The 21,366-nt window shown below is 41.1% G+C and overlaps 3 protein-coding genes across 4 annotated transcripts; 1 reads left to right on the plus strand and 2 right to left on the minus strand.

Moving 5' to 3' along the window:
* Window positions 1–2,337: 2,337 nt before the first annotated feature.
* On the plus strand, window positions 2,338–5,461 carry LOC112196934 (F-box protein At1g70590). 2 transcript variants are annotated; one of them, XM_024337415.2, is made up of 5 exons: window positions 2,338–2,986; window positions 3,621–3,754; window positions 4,047–4,082; window positions 4,173–4,355; window positions 4,754–5,461. In XM_024337415.2, exons 1-5 carry the CDS (start codon window positions 2,461–2,463, stop codon window positions 4,919–4,921), a joined length of 1,047 nt encoding a protein of 348 aa, XP_024193183.1. In that variant the 5' UTR covers window positions 2,338–2,460; the 3' UTR covers window positions 4,922–5,461. The 2 variants fall into 2 exon arrangements, with proteins under 2 accessions (XP_024193183.1, XP_040373884.1); XM_040517950.1 differs by lacking the exon at window positions 4,047–4,082 and having other exon boundaries at window positions 2,347–2,986.
* Window positions 5,462–6,201: 740 nt separating this feature from the next.
* Window positions 6,202–8,756, minus strand: LOC112196933. Its single transcript, XM_024337414.2, has one exon. It carries the CDS (start codon window positions 8,573–8,575, stop codon window positions 6,710–6,712), a length of 1,866 nt encoding a protein of 621 aa, XP_024193182.1. The 5' UTR covers window positions 8,576–8,756; the 3' UTR covers window positions 6,202–6,709.
* A 639-nt stretch (window positions 8,757–9,395) lies between these two features.
* On the minus strand, window positions 9,396–15,019 carry LOC112197391 (copper methylamine oxidase). The gene is made up of 12 exons (XM_024338038.2): window positions 14,538–15,019; window positions 14,101–14,210; window positions 13,670–13,975; window positions 13,463–13,575; window positions 13,025–13,355; window positions 12,704–12,919; window positions 12,368–12,604; window positions 11,943–12,128; window positions 11,359–11,499; window positions 10,563–10,831; window positions 10,127–10,208; window positions 9,396–9,877 (listed from the first exon to the last, which is right to left on the minus strand). The coding sequence occupies exons 1-12, from the start codon at window positions 14,713–14,715 to the stop codon at window positions 9,755–9,757; spliced, it is 2,292 nt and encodes a 763-aa protein (XP_024193806.1). The 5' UTR covers window positions 14,716–15,019; the 3' UTR covers window positions 9,396–9,754.
* Window positions 15,020–21,366: the final 6,347 nt, after the last annotated feature.

A 21,366-nucleotide genomic window follows, 5' to 3' on the forward strand; every position in this document is an offset into this window, starting at 1 on the left:
TTTATGTAACTAGTTTTTAAATTGGATTACGTTTTGACGATTTCGTTTCTGGGTTCATCTCTGTTCCGCCGTATTCTTCATTACTGACGACTTTTCCGGCTCTTCTTGGCTTGTCCCGGCCTCGAATGCAACTGTAGATAAGGTATTTAGCAGCTGGCTAGGTAGATCATGTTGACACCCTCAGTTCATCACCAACCCTTCTGTAATGCCTCAAGCTGCACCTCACCAGCCTAAACTCGTTACAGTGCCGCGAGTCTCTAAAACATAAACCAAACACTCAGTTTACATTCTAGAGGACCGCTAGGCATTTTGTTTGAATTTTTTTTTGCAAAACATAGCGGAAGCTACCAATATTTTTGAGGTGATAATCCTTGAATCACTAAACAATTTGTCACACGGTCGAGTCTCCCTCCTCGTCCGATGCATGGGAGGTCAAAAGCCACAGGCGTGACGGCGACGACGAGACGAAGCTGTTGGTGGCCACGCACAGTCGTGGGGTGGCCGGACGGCGTCCCTCTGGTCGGGTTTCCTTCTCGGGTCGAGGTGGCGTCTGGGTCAGAGCTCCCAACTCTCTCTCTCTCTCTCTCTTGGACGGCCACGATCGCACAGCAGAAAATTCCATTTCTCTAAAATATTTTCTAAGATCCCATAACTTCGAAAAATTGCTATAAATAGCTCGGGTGTCCGGAAAATTCCCCAAAAATTTTCACGAACTCGTCGAGTCGTATACTTTATTATACAACTCTTAGATTGAGGATTTTACTTTATGAAAAATTCTGAAAATTTCCTCGAGCATCTTGACATTTATCGAGATCGTTGAATAATTTCACGTACGATCTCCATTAAGCTCGATACATTTTTCCAGGGCTCACAACCATCTTGCCTAGTATTCGAAGAAGATTTCCGTCAAACCAAAAAATTTGACAAACTATATCTCTGAAACAAAAATTAGGTGTTTTGCATCTAGGAAGATGTAGACCTAGTTTTTACTTTGTGTTCAAGATGATCAAAAATTGATACATAAAAGGAAAACCTCATATCTTCGTAAAGAATTCATTTAAGTTTCTAGATATTTAGATGAAATGACAATGTAAATTTTCATCAACTCCAAAGTCCAAACGGTCATACTACTCATATCTCTAATACAGAGCAAATTTAAATTTATTGTATGTGTTGTAACTATCTCAATTGCTTAGTATTACGTAATTTTCTTCTAAAAAACAATAATGTTCAAATTTTAACCACAATTATCCGCCATGTTACCTTCCATGCTGTTCTCATACCAGAGTGCAAGGTTCTAAAAATCGGCGCCTAGCCCCGCCTAGGCGCAGCTATACCGTTTCGATTCTCTCCTAGTCGAGCGAGCTGGGCGCTGGGAATAAAGTGGCCGCCTAGGCCGCTCTGCCTAGGCGCTGGGCGCTGGACGACTAGGCGCTTCCTTTTTTTCTTTTCTTTTAATCCTTGTCAAAACTCAACAATGAAGATTCATTCTCTCAACTAAAAACCCAATCCTCTGACTTGATCAAAGCAACGAAGATCGATGGGTTGTGCTTTGGAAGAGTAGACTTTCGCTTTTGGCTTCGCTGTTGACGGGATCGGGGAAAGAGAACTTTAGGAGACGAGGAGGAGGAGGGCGAGAGGAACGTCATTAGGAGCGCTGCAGAATTGAATAACGTTGATGGGGCTGTATGTGGATGAATTTTCAGATCAGCGGCAAAGCTTCTTTGGAAGATCGGACCGGGGAGGAGGAGGGAAGAGAGAGAGAGAGAGCACCGCGGCACATATTTCCTTACTTTTCTAGATTAGCTGATACACCCAGCTGCCCAACAATGACTTTATATTTATCTTTTCAAAAACAACATTATAAAATCATTATATTGTTTAAAGAAATTATATAAAAGCAGTTGGTGTTCAAATTGGTGAGTCATGCACGTGGATATCTATTAATCTCAACACATGTTTATCATTAATTCCTTGGATATTAAGTGGAGATAATTCAACAAAAGAAAAAAAAATCACAAGCACACTAATTTATTTATACAATTATATGTTATAAAAGTAAAAGTAAATTAAAAAATAAAAAAACCGCCTAGTCCCCGCCTAGGCTCCCCCCTAGGCCTCTGGGCGTTAGGCCCCTAACTACCGCCCGACTAGCGCCTAGCGTTTTTTAGAACCTTGCCAGAGTGCTTGGGCTTTGAGAATGGGCTCCAAGGTTTTGCCCATTTCCCCACTATAAATAACTTCTCACCTAATGCCCACACACACTTAACAAAATCCGTAACGAACTAAGAGAAGGTCTTTCGGCTAATTTCAAAAAGAAAAAAAGAAAAAAAACAGAGAAGTCTTTTCGGCTTTGTCGGTCCGCAAAATCCGAAAAGCAAATAAAAAGTAGTTGCTCACTCTTTTTCTCTCACAGAGACAGAGTCGATCTCTCTCATTCTCTCGCTCAGATTAAACGGAATGAGCAAGCAGACGACATGCCCAGCTCGATCCGACGGCTCTCGTTTCACGGCCTTGCCCTTACTCAAAACCAACGGCGGACGAAGCCGCCACCACAAGAGCAGCTTCTGGAAGCACAGCACCCGTACAGAGTCCACGTCATCCTCCTCACGCTATGATTTCTCGGATCTGCCTCAGGAACTGGTAGCCAAAATCGGGGCCTCTCTCAGCTACCACAGCCTCAAAACGGCGTCGTTGGTCTGCAGGTCGTGGTGCGAGGCCCTCCGGCCGGCCAGGGAGGCCACGAAGTTCTTGACTTGGGGGAAGCAGTTCAAGCACGGCCGCGGCGATTTCAAACCTAACGTCAACAATGCTCTCAAGATGTTCTTGAAGGCTGCCGAGCTTGGGTCCACGAAGGCGATGGTCGATGCCGGACTCATATTCTGGGAGAGAGGCGACAAGGATAAGGCGTTTGGGTTGTACCGGGAAGCTGCCGAGGCCGGTGACCGGAATGCGCAGGGCAATTTGGGAATGTGGTATTTGCAAGGTATTACTACTCCTTCTTAGTTTTGCCTTAGTTGGAAAGTTTGATTTCTTGAGCAATCAGTATGCATATTGTTCCACATTGTCGTGTGATTATCACCTAGAAAACTTAGCTGCCATAGTTTGGATTAAATCGAGCAAGAGCGAGTTGTTGAAAGTTGTTCTGTTGATTCTAATGATTAGGGTAACATCTAGAAACACAGTACAGTCAGTCCTCAGCAGGGCTAAATTTCTTTCTATTGTTTGGTTTTAAAAATGCTAGGGAGGAAAAGGGTTTCAGAGTTGTTAAATTGCCGTAACAATTTACGGGGCTTCCCCTATCTATGTACATAACTTTGATCAGATTTTAAGTACAGTTTTAGGATTTTCCATCGCCAAAGCCTACAGAAGCACTTTACAGATGGATTCGTTCATGTTTCTGTTGAAGTTCTTATTTGGTTTGGGGCACAGTTTTGCTGCAATAGTGAAAAGCAACTTCCTTTTCTTCTTTTTTTCCCTTAATCTGTGTAAGTTATGTTATCAGAACTAGAGTTGGATTTGCTTTCATCAGGATGTTGGTTGGTTTTATTGAATGGGGAGTGCTCAACCTCATACTTCAATTTTATACTTTGTGCTTATCAAATTTGTTGTCTGTGCAGTTGAACCTCCAAATCCAAAGGAAGCTGTAAAGTGGTTATATCTTGCTTCTTTTCAGGGCCATGTCCGAGCTCAATACCAACTTGCAATTTGTCTGTATCAGGGACGTGGGGCAGATCGTAACATGAAAGAAGCGGTATGTTACTACATCATCCCAATTTTACTCTTGAGTTATCTATGAAATTTTATATTCATATTTTCTTATATATTTCATTCAAAACTTTGGATTTTATAAAGTCACAAAATGAAGGGTTTATAATTTTAAGTAACTTAATTTAGGGGAATTTAGTCCAAATTACAGTATAGGGGACGAGGGATGGCACTCCAGCTAACCCTTAAATTTCTGCTGAACATTATGTTTTGTGTTATGTAGCTGGTTTTAACTTTTAGTTTTGACAGAAAATCTGATTTTCAACTTACCAATACAGTTGCACGTTGATTTCCTACAAAAAATCAGCTGTTCGGTATGAGTAGTATCAGGCACTCTCTGCTCCTCTACTAAAATTATTTCATTTTTCAGAATTATCGTTTGAGAAGTTTCTTTTCATCATCAGGCCAGGTGGTATTTGAGAGCCGCAGAACGTGGTTATGCGCGTGCTATGTATAATGTATCGCTGTGCTACAAGTATGGGGAAGGGTTAGTGCAGAATCATCGCCAAGCAAGAAAGTGGATGAAGTTGGCAGCTGATCTTGGCCATAGTAAAGCTCAATACGAGCATGGACTCACTCTCTTTTCGGTATGTATCATATTTGCGCTGTTTTTGTAATTTAATCAGAGAATGCATGCAAAAAGATAAATATACATACTTTTCCCCTCGGAAGGGGAAGAAAAGGAGAGAAAGAACAAAAGAATTGGGAGGATAAGATTGGGATAGTATCATCAGGCATGCATGATGATGGCAATCATGCACCGTCACTATGCTGATAGTATCGTCTTAATACCTTCAAGATTCTTTTTCTTAATGCCTCTTTTTTTTTTTTTAAGAGGACAGGAGTGTAGAGAATTCCCATGTGGTGTATAATGTTATAAATTATACTCACTTAAAAAGAAAAATAATAATGTTGTTATTATATTAAATATTTTTGTACTGTGGAGTATATGACTGATGGAGGTTTGGATGATATATCTGTTCAGGAGCGTGAAAAGATTACAGCTTTAGTGTACTTGGAACTTGCAACCCGAGCTGGGGAAAGAGCAGCAATACATATCAAGGATGTAATTCGTGAACAGCTTTCACCAACTTCGCGGTATAATGCCATGCTTTTAGTGGAGAATTGGCGTGCTTTACCTTCATCTTCCTGAATTATACTACTTATGGTTTGTTCGTGGTAGCCCATCAATTCCCTGCCTCTTTGATGCTTAGATATCTTCATTTTGATGAGTGAATGATAGCTTTGTTTTATATTGGATATGGAGAACTCTATTCATCTGTATATTTCTTCAATGTTTTCGACTTATATACACTCTTGTACAACTTTAGCCTTGATTGGTGGAGTGATACTGTAGTTGATATGCAGTTTTTAATTTAGCATTAGCATTGGAAGTTTGGAACGGCTTTTGAAATGATGCCATATTTTGGGAAGAGTAATTCGTAATGATCTCAGCATATGGTGGCTCGCAGATTTTTATGGAGCAAAATATCGGTCAATTGGCCATAAAGTATCCAAAATTCAGTTCCCTGCTATGGGGTCACTTTTGTAATTGGATAACCAGCACTGAAAACCGTCTTTACATTGGATGGTTTGGTGTTTTGATGATCCCTACTTTATTGACTGCAACATCTGTATTTATTATTGCTTTCATTGCTGCACCTCCGGTAGATATTGATGGTATTCGTGAACCTGTTTCTGGATCTTTACTTTACGGAAACAATATTATTTCTAGTGCCATTATCCCTACTTTTGCAGCTATAGGTTTGCACTTTTACCCAATATGGAAAGCAGCTTCCGTTGATGAATGGTTATACAACGGTGGTCCTTATGAGCTAATTGTTCTACACTTCTTACTTGGTGTAGCTTACTATATGGGTCGTGAGTGGGAACTTATTTTCCGTCTGGGTATGCGCCCTTGGATTGCTGTTGCATCTACGTGCTTACTACTATTGCGATGGGGTTTGTTGTGTTTGGAATTCCTGCTTGAAAAGTAACATAGCTGAGTTTTCTGTTTCTTTACAGTACATAAGAAACTTTTCTTCCAAACATCATACATGTGAATATTGGTTCATTTGTTGTATTTTATAATTGGACTGTCACTATTGAGTCTGCTTCACTATGTTATTGATATACGAACTATGAGCTACAAGAGTACTGTTATTGGGATAAAGTGAGAAAGTATCTTGTTCATATTTGGAAACTGCAAAAATGATTTCAGTCTCGCAACTTTAGCTGTCAAGATAAAAAAACAAGAACACACGAAAATGTTAAGACAGTAAGTAATCATTTCAATTGTTTAGGTACAGATCTAGGCTTAGCTGATCAAAACGACGCGAAAATGTCAAGACAGTAAGTAATCATTTCAGTTGTTTAGGTACTGATCTAGGCTTTAGCTGATCAGTACATGCTAATATAAAGCTCCGACAGAGAAACTGAAAAGATAGTTGGGATATATTTAACAGAAATCAGCAACTATATGTACGCCTCTGACTCCAACAGAGAGAAATGGGAAAATTGTAATGCAACTCGTTTCCAGAACAAAAAAGTTGTACAGTACCAGTTCTGATGCATGGAACATAACCTTCATGGTTGAGAGGACAGTAGGGATTAAACCTCACTGCAGTGCAGCTCTACTACAAAAATAAGGGGGATAGAATTTACCGCTCAACACAGAGAACCATTCACACAACAATGCTAAAGGGAACAGCTCTGCAAGAGAAAGCACAAAACCCAAAATGGTGTTATGATCAATGGTGGTCATACCATGCACCAACGCTTTGCCAAACAAACATTAATTTGGTTAAATATTGCATCTCTTTTATAAATCATCTATGTTTCTTCTAGCCCTGTTTTCTTCCACATATGAAAAAGTTTCAACCTGATTCTACTACTGCACAGATACTTAGAACAAAAACACTGCTTCCTTGCGACTATGAAGTCAAGGCACATATGTGAACCTTTGAGAATGACCTCCGGAGTGATACAGATTGAGGTGATATATCGCCTTCTGCACCAGCTCTCTTAACTCGGGATGCTGGGAGTTGACAGCACGGTCTGCCCCTTCAAGGGCAGTCAACACCCTAGTTGGTTCCAAAGCATCAGTGTTGTCAGCATGTAATGCAAGGTAGCAAAGGAGAAGCAAACCATGCAACTGTGAATTTTCATTGCCTCTTAGCAGTCTCATTAAAGGAGGAATAGCATTGAACTCGACTATTGTCTTTGAATGCTCAATACGAAGAAAATTCTCTGTGCAAGCAAACTTCCCTAATGCAATTGCTGCCTCTGTTGCCACATCTATATCGTTACTGCCAAGCTGAGTCACTAGTGGCTCGATGACCCAGGTCTCTCTAGCAGGGAATGTCCTAGCCAACGAACCAATTGCTTTTATAGCAGGAATTTGCAATGTAGGGCTATTTGCCTCCTTGACCAGCCTTATGAGTTGATCCACAACTGCCTTAGCTGCTGGTGAATTTGTCTTGAAAGCCGCTCGTCTAAGGTCAGCATTTGATTCAGCAGCATCTGTTATCTCCATTATAGTCATCAAACAATTGTATTGCAACTCTCCCTGTTCTTTCTCCACCAATTTGGCCAAACAAAGCAAGCCTTTGGTCTCGGTTATCCTCCTACTATTAGATATACTACCTCTCGCAAGCATCCACAAAGCCTCGGCACAACTAATTTTCATCTGAAGCTTAACAAGAGGCTGCTCATTCTCCCTATCCTTCCTATGGTTATGACCCCCTCGACTACTCCCCTCCGAATATGTATATGAAGAACTCGAAAACGAATTAGTATAAGTGCGCCGCTGATTGCTGTCATAATTACTAACAGGTTTACCGCCTAATGAGCTCTTCTCCATCTCCTTATTAATCTTAACCACAGTGTGAATGCTCTGCTTACCTGCCTGAAGCTTCGGATCCTCCAGAAACGACTCGAAGGACAACAATGTCACCAGTGGTCTGATCACATTGGCTCTAGCAAACTCATCTTGTGCAACACTGTCATGCTGAGCCATCCTCGCCACCAAGCTCGCCCCCCTGGTCTGAACTCTCATCGGCGAGTCTCGCAAAACCTGCACAATAATCGGCACTCCATCCTCATTCACAATAGCCCTGACTCTCTCTTGGTCACTGGCCAGATTATAAAGCGCCGTCGTGGCCGCAATTTGAGCCTCCGGCGAAGACTCCTCCTTTAATAGCTTCAGCAGCGGAAAGAGCCCACCTTCTTCCACAATAATCTTCTTGTTGCGGTCGTTGTCTTGGGCCAGCGAAGCGAGCTCGACCGCGGCCTCGACCCGATCCGGTAACTGGCCCATTTGGATGGTGGCGATAAAGGACCAGACCCACGCGAGAATCGGGTCGTTGCTGGCAATCGGCGGCAGCGAAAGCACGATTCCGTTGCTGGCGGAATCCGGGTCGAATATACTCAACAGCCACTTCATGTCGCCGAGCGAAGAGTCGAGAATGTTCGAGAGCTTGCGGAAATCGGTGGCGCTGGTGATGGTTACGACACGTCGTAGGACGCTCTGGCGCTTGCACTTGCGGACGAGGGTTAGGGCTCGCTCGAGATTCTTGCAGACGTCGGCGATTATCCGCCGGATTGGGCGCTCGTAGAGAAACGGCGCCGTTGTGGAGAACCGGACCACGGTGCGGAGCATTTGGGAGAGGCGGTCGACCTGCTTGCCGACCTCGGAGCACTCGGACTTGAACGACTCGGCGTCGTCCACGGCGGACCGCACCCGCTCCGCCAGCAGAATCGGGTACGACATTTGGTCTTCGATTTGCTTCTCCTCCGGAGCAGCCATCGATGAATGAATAAATAGTACGGAAGAGTCAACTGAGTCGACGGCGGCGAGTCAGCGCCGAGTTAAACGGAGAATTGGATTTTGGGGCTATTATCCATCCTTCTTCACAGTCGGCATGTTTTTCTGTTCTCTGCGATTCTAGTACTCTGAATACTGGAGCCTCCTTTTTTTGCTTGGGTTTTGGGAAAGTCCGATCACTTTCCCAAACGGCGCGTGGGACCATTTACTCTCTCCGTAACCCTTTTTCGCGTTACTTTCTCTTCAATCAACTCTCTTTTCTCTTTGAAAGAAAATGACGGAGTCAGAGTGTTTTACACGCGCGGGATTGGACCGTCAGAATGTCATTTTATGCCTTTTCTTATTCTTCAGATTTTCCTTATATTTCTTTCTTAATTATTTCTGGTTTTTTTTTTTCTTCTTTTTGGAAAGAAGCTTTTCTTCTTCTTTTTTAATCAAATAATTGTTGTACTGGTTTAGGAATCAAATAATTGTTGTACTGATTAGGGTTGTATAACATCACCCCATTTTTTGGGTTATGCACGTCCGTTAATAAAATCTATTTATAATTTGATTTCAATCTCATAAGAATCCTCTTATAAGTGATCTCAATCCTATAATATGTGAGAATTCTAGAAATTATATTTTACTGTGGAATTTCAACACTACTAATTAGAGATTTCAATTCGTCAATGACATTTTTATTCCTTCAGAAACATTCAACGATACAAAGAAAATTAGCATGATCCTTACGCAAAAAAATATTATTAATGACCCATATAAATTGTGGGCGGGAAGCCGGAAAATAATACACTAGAGCAAATTCTACAACAAGAATAAAATTAATTAATTATTTCAATATGAAAACCATTTCGGAATTCAGATACTATAGTCAAACCAAATATGAGAAATTTGTAGCGACTTCTTCAAGTCAGGCCCGACCTGCAAGTCGAAGGTATGACTATGAACAGCCTTATCCTTGGATTGAGCAACCACTTAGCGTTTTCAAAGGGTTCGACAAAGACACTTCCAGCACATGCATTGTTTCATAACAAAGTAGTTCATCTACGAACATGCCTCATAAATATTCAAAAAGTATTACAGTGACTCATTTGACTACAGAAATGGACATTGAATAGAATGGCCAAAATCTCACTGAATATTCCAATGTGCTTCATACTTTCAGAGCTTGGCTATAAGACCATTCTGAATAGGTTTTGCAGCCATCTCATTTTCCTTGAGGTCCATCTCACATGTATTCGGAGGGACGTCCACCGCCGTTGAGCAGTTAAAGAAACCATGTGGCTGCAATGCAAACAATACGATGAAACAAATTGCACTCATCGAACCTAAACAAATTATGAACTCTCAAACTTGCATTTAAAATTAAAATATTGCATCTGGGAAGCAGAAGATCTTGATCCCATTGAGATTGAGCAGTTGATTGGAGCATATGTGCAGTGCAAACAGTGTTGATAATTAAAATCAAAATGCAACACTGCTTAACGACAAGTAAACAATGAGAAAATTGAACAATAGATAAGAATTCCGTACCATGAGCGTAAAACCAATATGTTCCACAGGCATGACCGGCCAGTCTTCCAGTCGAGGAATGTGGGTCACTCCAAATACATACCTGCAATAAGTGGATAATGCGATCAGATTTCAATTTAAGTTAAATTATTACCTGCACATACAGTGATCTCAAGGATGGGACTGTGATCCCCTTCTATGACTTTCAGTTAGCTTAAAGAGATGTTTTCCCTAGTACTCAAACGTTGTTTACGATGCCCATTTAACCTTCCTAATCCTACTTCCTCCAATAAATATTCTCCTTGTGATGTTTTCTCAATTAAACCAAATCTTAGAATTATTGACCCTGCCTAGTAATACTCATCTCACATACAGGCTATAAGATCTCCTACACGTGTGACTGTGCATGAGCATACATTAGCATCTTATCCTTTTAGAGATGTAGAAGTGCACTCACCAAAGAACAATGTCAGCTTCTTCCAGAGACCGATCTTGCTGAACCCAAGTGGCTAATCCCTCCCCAATACGTGGATTTTGATTAGGAAATTCTCCTCCAGGATACATTTCATCACGTGCATAGGACGTGACCCAAAGATTATGCTTCAAAAAAGCAGCTCTTCTCAGAAACTTTGCCTCAGAACCGGCTAATGGTAAACAATTTGAACCAGGTACCAGCTTGTAACCTGTTAGCTGTCCTGTCCGGTTGACATTTCTTGTGTGCCTAACCTATATAAGCAAATAGCATGTGGCATTAAGCAACTATTTGCACTTATAATTGCATAAGAAACAGGGGGCATATTAAGCTCAACTTTCCTGGAGTATTAACTGAATTTTAACATAACAGAAATATAAAAAACTTCGTAGGAAAATCTATCACATAGCAAATAACTCTAAGCAATCCAGACACAAATGTTCAATGAGGAACCAAATAAACTTTTTCCAACACAACCAGCGCAAAACGGAAAAAGGAACATAGCATTAATATGTTCTCTTGTCATGCAAACAATCAATTCTAAAGCAGAGCAATTATGTGAATTCCACAACTGTGAACCAGGCAAGATAGGATCACTATATCTAATTACAATTCAGAAAACAACCAACTCTTGAAGTTTCAATCAATATATCCTGGAGGATTAGATGTGCTATATATGTTGTTTGAACAGAATCTATATATAGCAATTAATCAAAGTCCTTTGACAAAGCGTATCAAGAATATGAATGTAATAAGAACTTCAACAAGCATTCTGTCTTACAATCCAATGGCGAGCAGATAAAGGATTACAATCACGCATTGCTTGCAATTCTGATTTCAGAAGTTTCTCCTCAGCATAGAATGCATTGTTATGAACATTGTTCTTTCCTGGTTCTTCAACTTTAACATTTACTTCAACCACCTGAAGAAAAAAAGAAATAAGAAGAACGAAACTAAGTTAATGGCAATGATCTGGTAGGTCTCTGCATGTTTCAATCTTTTGATAAAGCATAGACAATTAGACATCCATTTCAGTAAAACAGCAAACCTAATAACCAAAAGATCATAAGATACAAAGCTTAAATTCTAACATTTAAACGGCACATTAGAAAAATATCTCCAGAATTTCATATGGATTCATATAGGCTCCTAGATTACAAGTGCCAGGGTTAACCTCTAAATCTACATATGTATTAACTAACAAGAGTTCAGATTGGCAACGAACTCATTGCTATCCATGTTCATATTTCTTGCTAAAAGATTTGAGAGAGGAAATGAACTCGTTGCTATCTCCCAATATAAATTTTGACAGATTCAACCTAGCAAAGTATTACAAAGAAATAATCCCAAGAACATTTGTATGACCTGATTAAAAGTTTCACCAGGCTTACTATCAACTGCCATGTCCATACGAGCAACAAAAAAGTGTTGATGTACAGGAGCATATAGTCCAGGTGCAATAGTTGTACCATACTTTCGGGTTTCTCCTGGTTGAAGCGCACCTAAGCTTAGAATTCCTGTAAGTCTCACCTCAGCTTCAATTTTCCCATCCTATATAAGAAAATTGGTAAGAATCACTGCTGCTTTAGTTGCTCACTTCAAAAACAATATCACAACATATTAATCAAAGCACACAGATTTTATTACGGCAGAGAAATTCAAATGTTTCCTCAAGATGTTTGTGTACCCCATTACAGTAGAGGCATCTAGAACACCTGATGCAAGTGATTATTTCCAATGATACACAAATTAAATCCATAGTGTAATCAATGCAGATGATAGCAGCTTGCCTGATAAAAATGCCAGTAAAATCCGTACTCATAGTTAGCTACCGTACAGATAAAAGACACTGTCAGCCTTCTAGACCGTCGAACTTCTGCTAAACCTGTTCTCCAATCCTGATGCTTCCATAATATTCCATGATCCTCCTCATGCAAGCAAACACAATTCTCAATTGTTTCAACACCCCCAGTGAAATTTGTAAAGTGTGCATCAAAGTACTTGATATAACCTAAACAATCACAACCCTGCAACAACATATATAATGTCAACAAGTGAAAGATGTAGATATTCACCATATAAACAAATAAAAGGGCGGGACACAGGCAGGGGGAAAAGTGTCCGACCTTTTTAAGAGAATGTGCATTTTTACCCAGCCCATCTTCCCCAGCATCAAATGCATTTTTCCTGTAGTGGGGATCATTTGGATCTCCATAAGGAACCACCATCTCAACAAAACTTAACCTGTGGGCCACGGGCCTCCGGCCTCGACTACCGTCAATATAAGCAACAGAGTAGATAACCAAACCTTCCCTCGAAGTAAAGCCAATACGGAAATTCCACTGCCAACCAGAAAGTAAAGATAATAAGAATCGATACGATATGCGGATCTGAGATAATGCAATGGTATAGTTCCAAAAAAGAAGAAGAAGCAAGAAGTCAAGAACCTTCTGCCATTCAACAAAGTGCCCATTAACACGAAAACTTGGCCCTTCAGGCTGAACTATCTTTAGGGGTTTCACATCACTTCGATCAACACCTCCTCGTGTTTCACCAGAAGTATAATTTCTCAAAGGATCAGCAGGAGGCAGGGGAACAAGTTTACGGTCTTCAAACTCCAGAACAACCATATTTTGCATGTCAACTAGTACATGGATTCCTTCCACTGGACGAGCATAACCATTTTCCATAGGGCAATCACTCTCAGTTCTACAGAAGATAAGTGGTTTAGCAAGCCTGCGGCTAGGAGCATCAGCCTCACTGTGATATCCTGCGCACCTGTTAAAAGAGTCTCAGTCAACAACAGTAGCCAAAGAGCTTAACATGGATCAAACTCATATTTGGGCAACACATTCATTTGAAAGAATATCAATTTAGAAACTTACCATGGATCCACCATTACGAGGTCCAAATCTTCAATACCCCTCTTCTTCATTGCATCCCGAAATGGAGGATAGTCCTTTACAACAGCTTCACATTCAGCATATTCCATAGCATCCTGTACTTTCAATATTACAAAATTATTTTTGACAAAATGTATAACGAACAAATAATATTAGGAGAAAACAACTCTCTGGGCAGGCTGTACATACCATGGGAGGCTGAACATCTGGAACAACTTTGGATGAGATGACTTTACCCCTATGGTGACCACCTCGAGTTGCAGCATGAACTTCTGATAGCTCAACAACCCAAACACTCGTCTCATTTGACTTTTTGTTATAAACTACAAGCCTCGCTTGCCTCGGAGGAAGTTTACTGGGAATCATAGGTCCTCCTTTTGTTCTGGGAAGCAATGATGGCTGGAAAGGAGGGAAGAAATACGCATCTGCCAATGCAACAACACGCTTATCTGGTTCTACCAAAGCTACTTCAACAAAGCGCATACTATCCCTCACCTGATCAAAAAATGAAATCAATTTCCAACATCCTTCAATGGTCAAATCAATGATCCCAACTGAATTCCAAGAACCCGAAAAATAATTTCGGCTAAAACATTATGAATGATAATATTGTAACAAACCTCAGGGGTTGCTCCAGCTGCCCTGACAGTGGCCACGGCCACCGAGATTTCAGCGGCAGATAAAGGCTCCAAGGGATGGCTGGATTGAGCCCTCAACATGACTGGGAGGCCTATGTAACCAAGTAAACAAGATCCACATCAAAACTCTCAGCGATCAAACCACAAAAACTGACACATGCACTTCTAAGAAGTAAAGCCTACTTCAATCTGCACCATTTTAATCTTGAAAAATTTACATTCTTTTCTTTTAATTTTCACCAATTGGGAAAAAGTGTTGAATTTCCAAAGTAAACTTCTTTTTTTTTTTGCAAAGGAAGTCAAAAGAGCGGTAGAAAAATGATGTTGGTGTAACATTTTGGACCCCAGAAAAGACTTAGGAAAAAGTAAACTCATCCCACGATCGCTACCAGACAGTAAACAATCAAGCATTTTCTGACCTTTGGCGGCAGCGGTGGAGTCGAGGGGTCGGATGAGGGGCGGCGGGACGGAGGGTCGGGTTGAGATCGGATCCTGGGCCGGATCGGATGATGCGGAGGAAGCGGTCCGAAGCTGGAGAATGGGTTTGGAGGATAAAGGTGTAGAAGGAGGCGTCGCTTTTTCCTGAGTTGCGGCCATTGAGAAGGGTTTGCAAGCTCAGCGTATCCACCACTGTAGTCGTAACTATGAGTGCAGTTAGTTCCCAGTGACATACAGCAATGTCAGCTGACTAACAACTACGTGCTCTTTCCTCTCTCTCTCTCTCTCTCGGTTTCCCGGCAAAAGCAGGCGTTGCCGATCGAGGGAGGTCGGAGATGATGATTGGTGAGAGCTGTGGGGATGGGTTATGGGAGTTTATATATGGGTTTTGGTTGAAACTAGAAAGAACAGAAAGGAAGGGAAGAGAGGGAGAGAGAGAGAGAGGGGACAAAGGAAAGTATGGAGTGGAGCGATAGGAGCTCCCACTTGTAAGAGACGTCGTTCTACTGATCTCTCTCAGTGTGGGGTCTTTGTCTTAAGACGTCAACACCTTCCGCTAACTAGTTCCAAGTGACGCCACGTTTTGTCGAACCAAAAATAAGTAACGAGATGTTCATGTTTCCGTTACAAATAAGATTCAGAGCACCGACGGGTACTTATATTATAATAATAAACTGTTGAATAACATCAAATATATGACAGATTATAAATATCAAAACTAAAGATTTTCTTATTTACTAAACCGACTAACGAATATCAAGAGCAATTTTTAGTTTCTTATTAATTACAAACAAGAAAGTAAAAAAGTGCATTTGGTGAACGAATTTTAGCTGGTTGGATCGACTAACGAGATATTGATAATTCAGATGATGGTGTTACTGGTTGTAGCAATGTGGGAGTCAGCTGAGTGTTGGCTACAAGGCAAACGCCTTATGACAACCTACGCCCTAACTAATCTAACAACTAGGCATTAGGGGGAAGACAATGATCCCAAATTTTGTTTCCAATTGAATGACCTTCTCTAGCAACAGCATCTGCTAGAAAATTCGCTTATTTAAAGACATGTTGTGACGCAGTCGGAAGTAACGAGGTTTACAAGCAATAAACCCTAACAGACTTAATTCTGGAATCCACCAGAGAAAGAGAGAAAAATCTCTAATTTTTATTAATTTGATATGATAAACTGATTTTAGTACAAAACATAATGGTGCTTATATAGACATCCAAAACCCTAAATTATAGTCTAACAAGAAATCCTAAAGAATCCAAATTAAAAAGGAAAATAAAAACCTGAAGAAAAAAAAAAAGAATTCTAAACAAATGTAAAACTAGCCTAAAAATATTAAATCCCGAATCGGATGATTAAAACGACATATTTTGACCTAAATCCTTTAGGACTCACTAAAGTGAGTCTTGAAGATCTCGTCGTTCCCATTCCAGAAATGTATCATGCGTCTCAAACGGACATTCTGGCCAAAAGTTAATCAAATCTGATTCACAATTAAGACCTGACTTTTTGCACAAGAAACCTGAAAAGTCCAAAACCAAATTTTCTTGGATATTGCAGTAGCTAGTAACCTCATTATGCGTGAATTACCTATTTTCCAATCACTCTTCTTGATTCCATGCCGCTTCTTTATTTTTCTAGTTTTCCGGCTAAACCAGGCTCATTCTCGTTCTACATCACGTTGGAATGTAATATGAGCACATTGTTAGTGTGAGTCATCGTTCCCTATTAGGAATAGACTACAAGAGAATATATTGTTGTAACTACTTACCTTGTATATGTTGTGTAGTACAGTAGTACACAATAGTTGTAGTACGATTGTAATCTGTTTATATACACCACAGAATGGGTGTAATAATATATTAGAAAATTCATTCTCTATATCTCATCTTATTTGACTTGGTATCAGAGCAAATATCCGAGAGGATTTTGTCTCTTATTTTCTACTTCTAATTTTCCTAGTTCGAGGAATTAATTCAAAAACCCCATTGCTAGGGTTATTGTTTTTCCTTAAACGGCCTTACTCCCGTCGTTGTCTCTCATCCAAGAACGATCGGATTGTCTTCTTCTTGGACTTCATCGTCATCAAGGCCAACCACTTCCATCGATCAGACCGACTTCGTCTCCAGACTAGACCGCTGTCATCTTCCTTGTTTAGACCCAGTCACCTTCTTCCTGCAACAAATCCGGCATCAGACCAGATCGTCGTCCATCCCTGGTAGAGTCCAGTCGGCTTCGTATTCAGCCTGAGACCGCCGCCGCCATCTCTCATCAACCCAGATCGGCGTCATCCTTGATTACCAAACCGGCATCAATGTTCTCTATCCAGATCGGCGCCTGTTCTTTCTGTCCAGATCGGCGTCTACAATCAAAGTCTCTGCAACCCGACCCGAGCTACAAGGCGACCCGTGCAACAAGTCGAACCCGGGTCAACAAGTCTACCCGACCCGTGTGCAACAGGTTCAAAAAAAATATAAAAAAAATCTACACGTTCTATCATTATTCTTTTTAAGTCTCTATATGTTTTTCCGCTGCATATTTTGTGTGATTCTGCTACTATATTGTTGCAATGGGTGGTGATGATAGTGGAGGTCAAAGTTCTAAGATCAATGAGGTCCAAAAGATTGAGGTTTCTGTTCGAAGTTCAGACGGTGGTTCTTTTGGGGGTCCAAAACTCAACGGTACTAATTTCCGCACATGGAAGAAGATTATGTCTGTCCATCTTCGGGGCATACATAAGATGGGGCATGTGACTGGAACAACTAAAGCTCCTAGTGAGGAAGATGTGGATGCCTATGCTAAGTGGGAGGATGATGATGGATATGTGATGGCTCTCTTATTCAAAGCCATGACTGAAGATGTGCTACAGTTGGTGGAAGAGTGTGAGACTGCTGAAACAATATGGAAGACGTTGGGGGATTTGTATACCAACGAGTCTGATTTTATACAGGTTCATGAATTGATGTGTAAAGCTGCTAGTATGCAACAGAATGGGCAACCAGTAGCTGTGTATTTCACCAAGCTGAAGAATATATGGGCTGAAATTGATCAGAAGTGTCCTTGCAAGATCAAGAATCAGGAAGGTCTTGTGTGGTACTAAAAGGAGAAGGAGCTAGAAAGGGTTCATGTATTCCTGAGAGGGCTGGATGAGAAGCATAGCAGTGCCAAGGGAGAATTGATCAGAATGACAGACCCTCCTAGTTTGAACACAATTTTCAGATACATCCGCTAGGATGAGTCTTAGCAGGAAAGTGTCAAACATGCACAGGTTGAAGTATCTAGCCTATCCATTCAGGCCAAGTCACCGGTACCTTTCCTTTAGCCACAGAGTTAAGCCCCACTTCATCAGCAAGGTTTCCCACAAGGCTTCACCAACCGCCCTCGTCCTCAATGTTCTTATTGCAACGACTTTGGGCATGTTCGAGAGACTTGTTGGAAGTTGAACCCACACCTTAAACCTAAAAAGCAAGGTTATCGTCCTAAGGCGAAAGCAGCTGCTGTTCAATTAGTCCAAGAACCAGATTTCTATGGAGTGGCTGGCCAAGATCATCATACAGCAGGTGGAGCTGCTCCTACAGCCTCTATAGTTGGTCGAGGTAAAATTGGTATGGCTTTAAAGGTTTCTAACTTTGTTGGTTCAGATATATGGATTATTGATTCTGGTGCCTCCGATCATATGACTTATGACAAATCATATTTTACTGAATTGTCTTCCCCACTAGTGTCCTATGTAACCAATGCCAATGGTGAGGCTTTTCCTGTGTTAGGGTCAAGGTCAGTGCGTATTACTGCCACTTTAGAACTTCATAATGTGCTATATGTGCCTGACTTATCTCATCACTTGATATCTGTCCCACAGTTGAACACTGAGTCTAAATGCTCTTTAACCTTTTGTCCTATGTATGTGATTTTTCAGGATTTTCTCACCAGGGAGATAGTCGGTCGGGAGTATCTGAGGAGCAGGTTGTTCTATCTGGATCAAACATACGCAGGAGAGAAATCAGGAGCATAGTCCCGAGCCGCTTTGACTTCGAATTCTGATAAGCTAAGTGAAATTTGGTTGTGGCATCTCCGTTTAGGGCATCCATCTTTAAGTCTTATGAAAAAAGCCATGCCTACTCTGTTTATTGGTGTGGATGAGTCAATTTTACATTGTGAAACATGTGTTTTGGCCAAGAGTCATCGTGCTACTTATTCTCCTAGTGTTTCTAATAAAAGTGTTATTCCTTTTGAGTTGATTCATTCTGATGTTTGAGGACCTTCTAGAGAGCCTACTGTATCGGGTATGCGATACTTTGTGTTGTTTATTGATGATTGTAATAGATTGTCATGGGTTGCTCTTCTTAAAACCAAAGATGAAGTCTTCCCTGCTTTTCAAACATTTCGTAATCTTGTTCAAACACAATATCATAGCACCATTAAAGTCCTTCGTTCTGACAATGGGGGGGGGGAGTATGTTAACCATGTGTTCCAAGAGTGTTTTAAAATCCGTGGGATTGTTCACCAAACCACGTGTCCACACACACCAGAACAAAATGGAGTGTCCGAAAGGAAAAACCGTCATTTACTTGATATGGCTCGTGCCCTTCTTTTTAGTGCTCATATGCTTAAGTATCTTTGGGGCGATGCTATACATGCTTCCTCTCATCTTATCAATCGTCTTCCATCCAGTGTCCTTCAGGGAAAAATTCCATTTGAGGTTCTCGCCTCTCATGTCTCCTTACCATCATTTCATAATCTTCCAGCTCGTATTTTTGGTTGTGTTGCTTTTGTCCATGTACCAAAAAATCAGAGGTCTAAGTTGGATGCTCGGGCCCTTAAGTGTGTGTTTGTTGGCTATGGAGGCTATCAGAAGGGGTACAAGTACTATCATCCACCAACCATAAAGTATTATGTCACTATGGATGTTACTTTCTTTGAAGACATGAGTATTTCTCCTCTTTAGATACAGCTCTTCAGGGGGAGAATTCATATTTTGAAGAGCTATATCATGGAGAGGGGGAGGAATCAGAAGGAGAAGGAGAAGCCACACAGCGAGGAGGTATTTTGACGGATCCGGTTGAGACTATTAGCTCGCCGCCTCCAGCAGCAGAAGCACCAGTTTCCATAACTCAGAATGAGGTTGAAGACACAATTGTCCCTATTGCCATCGCTTCTACCCCTGATCCACAGCTTCCTGGTATTGAAGATCATCCATTTGAGGTATGTCCATCCACTGATACTAGTAGTAGTGAGTCTAATGTTGAGCAATATGTGTTACCACATAGGACCACTCGAGGTCAATTAGCCAAAAGATATGAACCTACTCTTACTGCCAAATCAAAATACCCAGTAGCCAACTATATGTCCACCAGGAGGTTATCTAAGTCATATGAATCATTTGTGAATCAAATATCTGCTGTATCAGTACCTAACAAAGTGCAGGATGCATTGGGGGATCCAAAGTGGAGGAAGGCTATGGATGAAGAGATGGAGGCGTTGCAGAAGAACAATACTTGGCAACTTGTGCCTCCACCACAAGGCAAGAAGGCTGTAGGCTGTCGTTGGGTATTTACCTTGAAGCATAATGCAGATGGATCAGTGAATCGATACAAAGCACATCTTGTAGCAAAGGGATTTACTCAGACGTATGGTATAGACTATGATGAAACTTTTGCTCATGTTGCCAAGATAAATATTATTCGGGTTCTGCTCTCGTTCGCTGCTAGTTTAAACTGGTCACTCCGACAGTTTGATGTTAAGAATGCATTTCTTCATGGAGAGTTAGTCGAGGAAGTGTACATGAGCCTTTCACCAAGGTATGTAGTTGCTTCTCCTGGTGAGATTGTATGCAAATTGAGAAAATCTCTGTATGTTCTCAAACAGTCACCTCGTGCTTGGTTTGGAAGATTTTCACAGTTCATGAGGAAGGTTGGTTACAGGCAGAGCAACTCAGACCATACATTGTTTCTCAAGCATCAACAAGGGAAGGTAACATCTCTAATTATTTATGTGGATGATATGGTAATCACTGGTAATGATACTGTTGAGATGGATAGACTGTAGAGACAGCTAGCCTCTGAGTTTGAGATGAAGGACTTGGGTGAGCTTAAGTACTTCTTAGGAATTGAGGTAGCCAGGGGGAGAGAAGGAATCTATCTGTGCCAGAGGAAGTATGTTCTTGACTTGCTGACAGAAACAGGTTTGTTGGATTGCAGACCTATTGACACTCCTATGGAGCAGAACCATTGTTTAGCTGAGTATCCAGATCATGTACCTACTGATCGAGCTCGCTATCAGAGGTTAGTTGGGCGCTTGATTTATTTGGCTCATACTAGACCAGACGTTGCATATACAGTGAGTGTGGTGAGTCAGTTCATGCATAATCCGAGTGAGAGTCACATGGATGCTGTTATGCGAATTCTGAAGTATTTGAAGTAAGCTCCCAGAAGGGGAGTACTGTTTTCTAAACACAACAACATTCTTGAGGTTTGTGGCTTCACAGATGCAGATTGGGCTGGAAATATCACAGATAGGAGGTCGACATCAGGTTACTTTACCTTTGTGGGAGGTAATTTGGTTACATGGAAGAGTAAGAAACAGAAAGTTGTGGCACGTTCTAGTGCTGAGGCCGAGTATAGAGGTATGGCTCATGGAGTGTGTGAATTTGTTGTGGCTGAAAAATCTGTTACGTGATCTGGGTTTCAAACTCATAACTTCCATGCAGTTGTATTGTGACAACTAGGCAGCTATTGACATATCACATAATCCAATACAGCATGATCGTACTAAGCATGTGGATGTTGATCGTCACTTTATAAAGG

This window comes from Rosa chinensis, chromosome 4 (assembly GCF_002994745.2).
Source record: "Rosa chinensis cultivar Old Blush chromosome 4, RchiOBHm-V2, whole genome shotgun sequence".
NCBI classification, from domain to species: Eukaryota; Viridiplantae; Streptophyta; class Magnoliopsida; order Rosales; family Rosaceae; genus Rosa; species Rosa chinensis.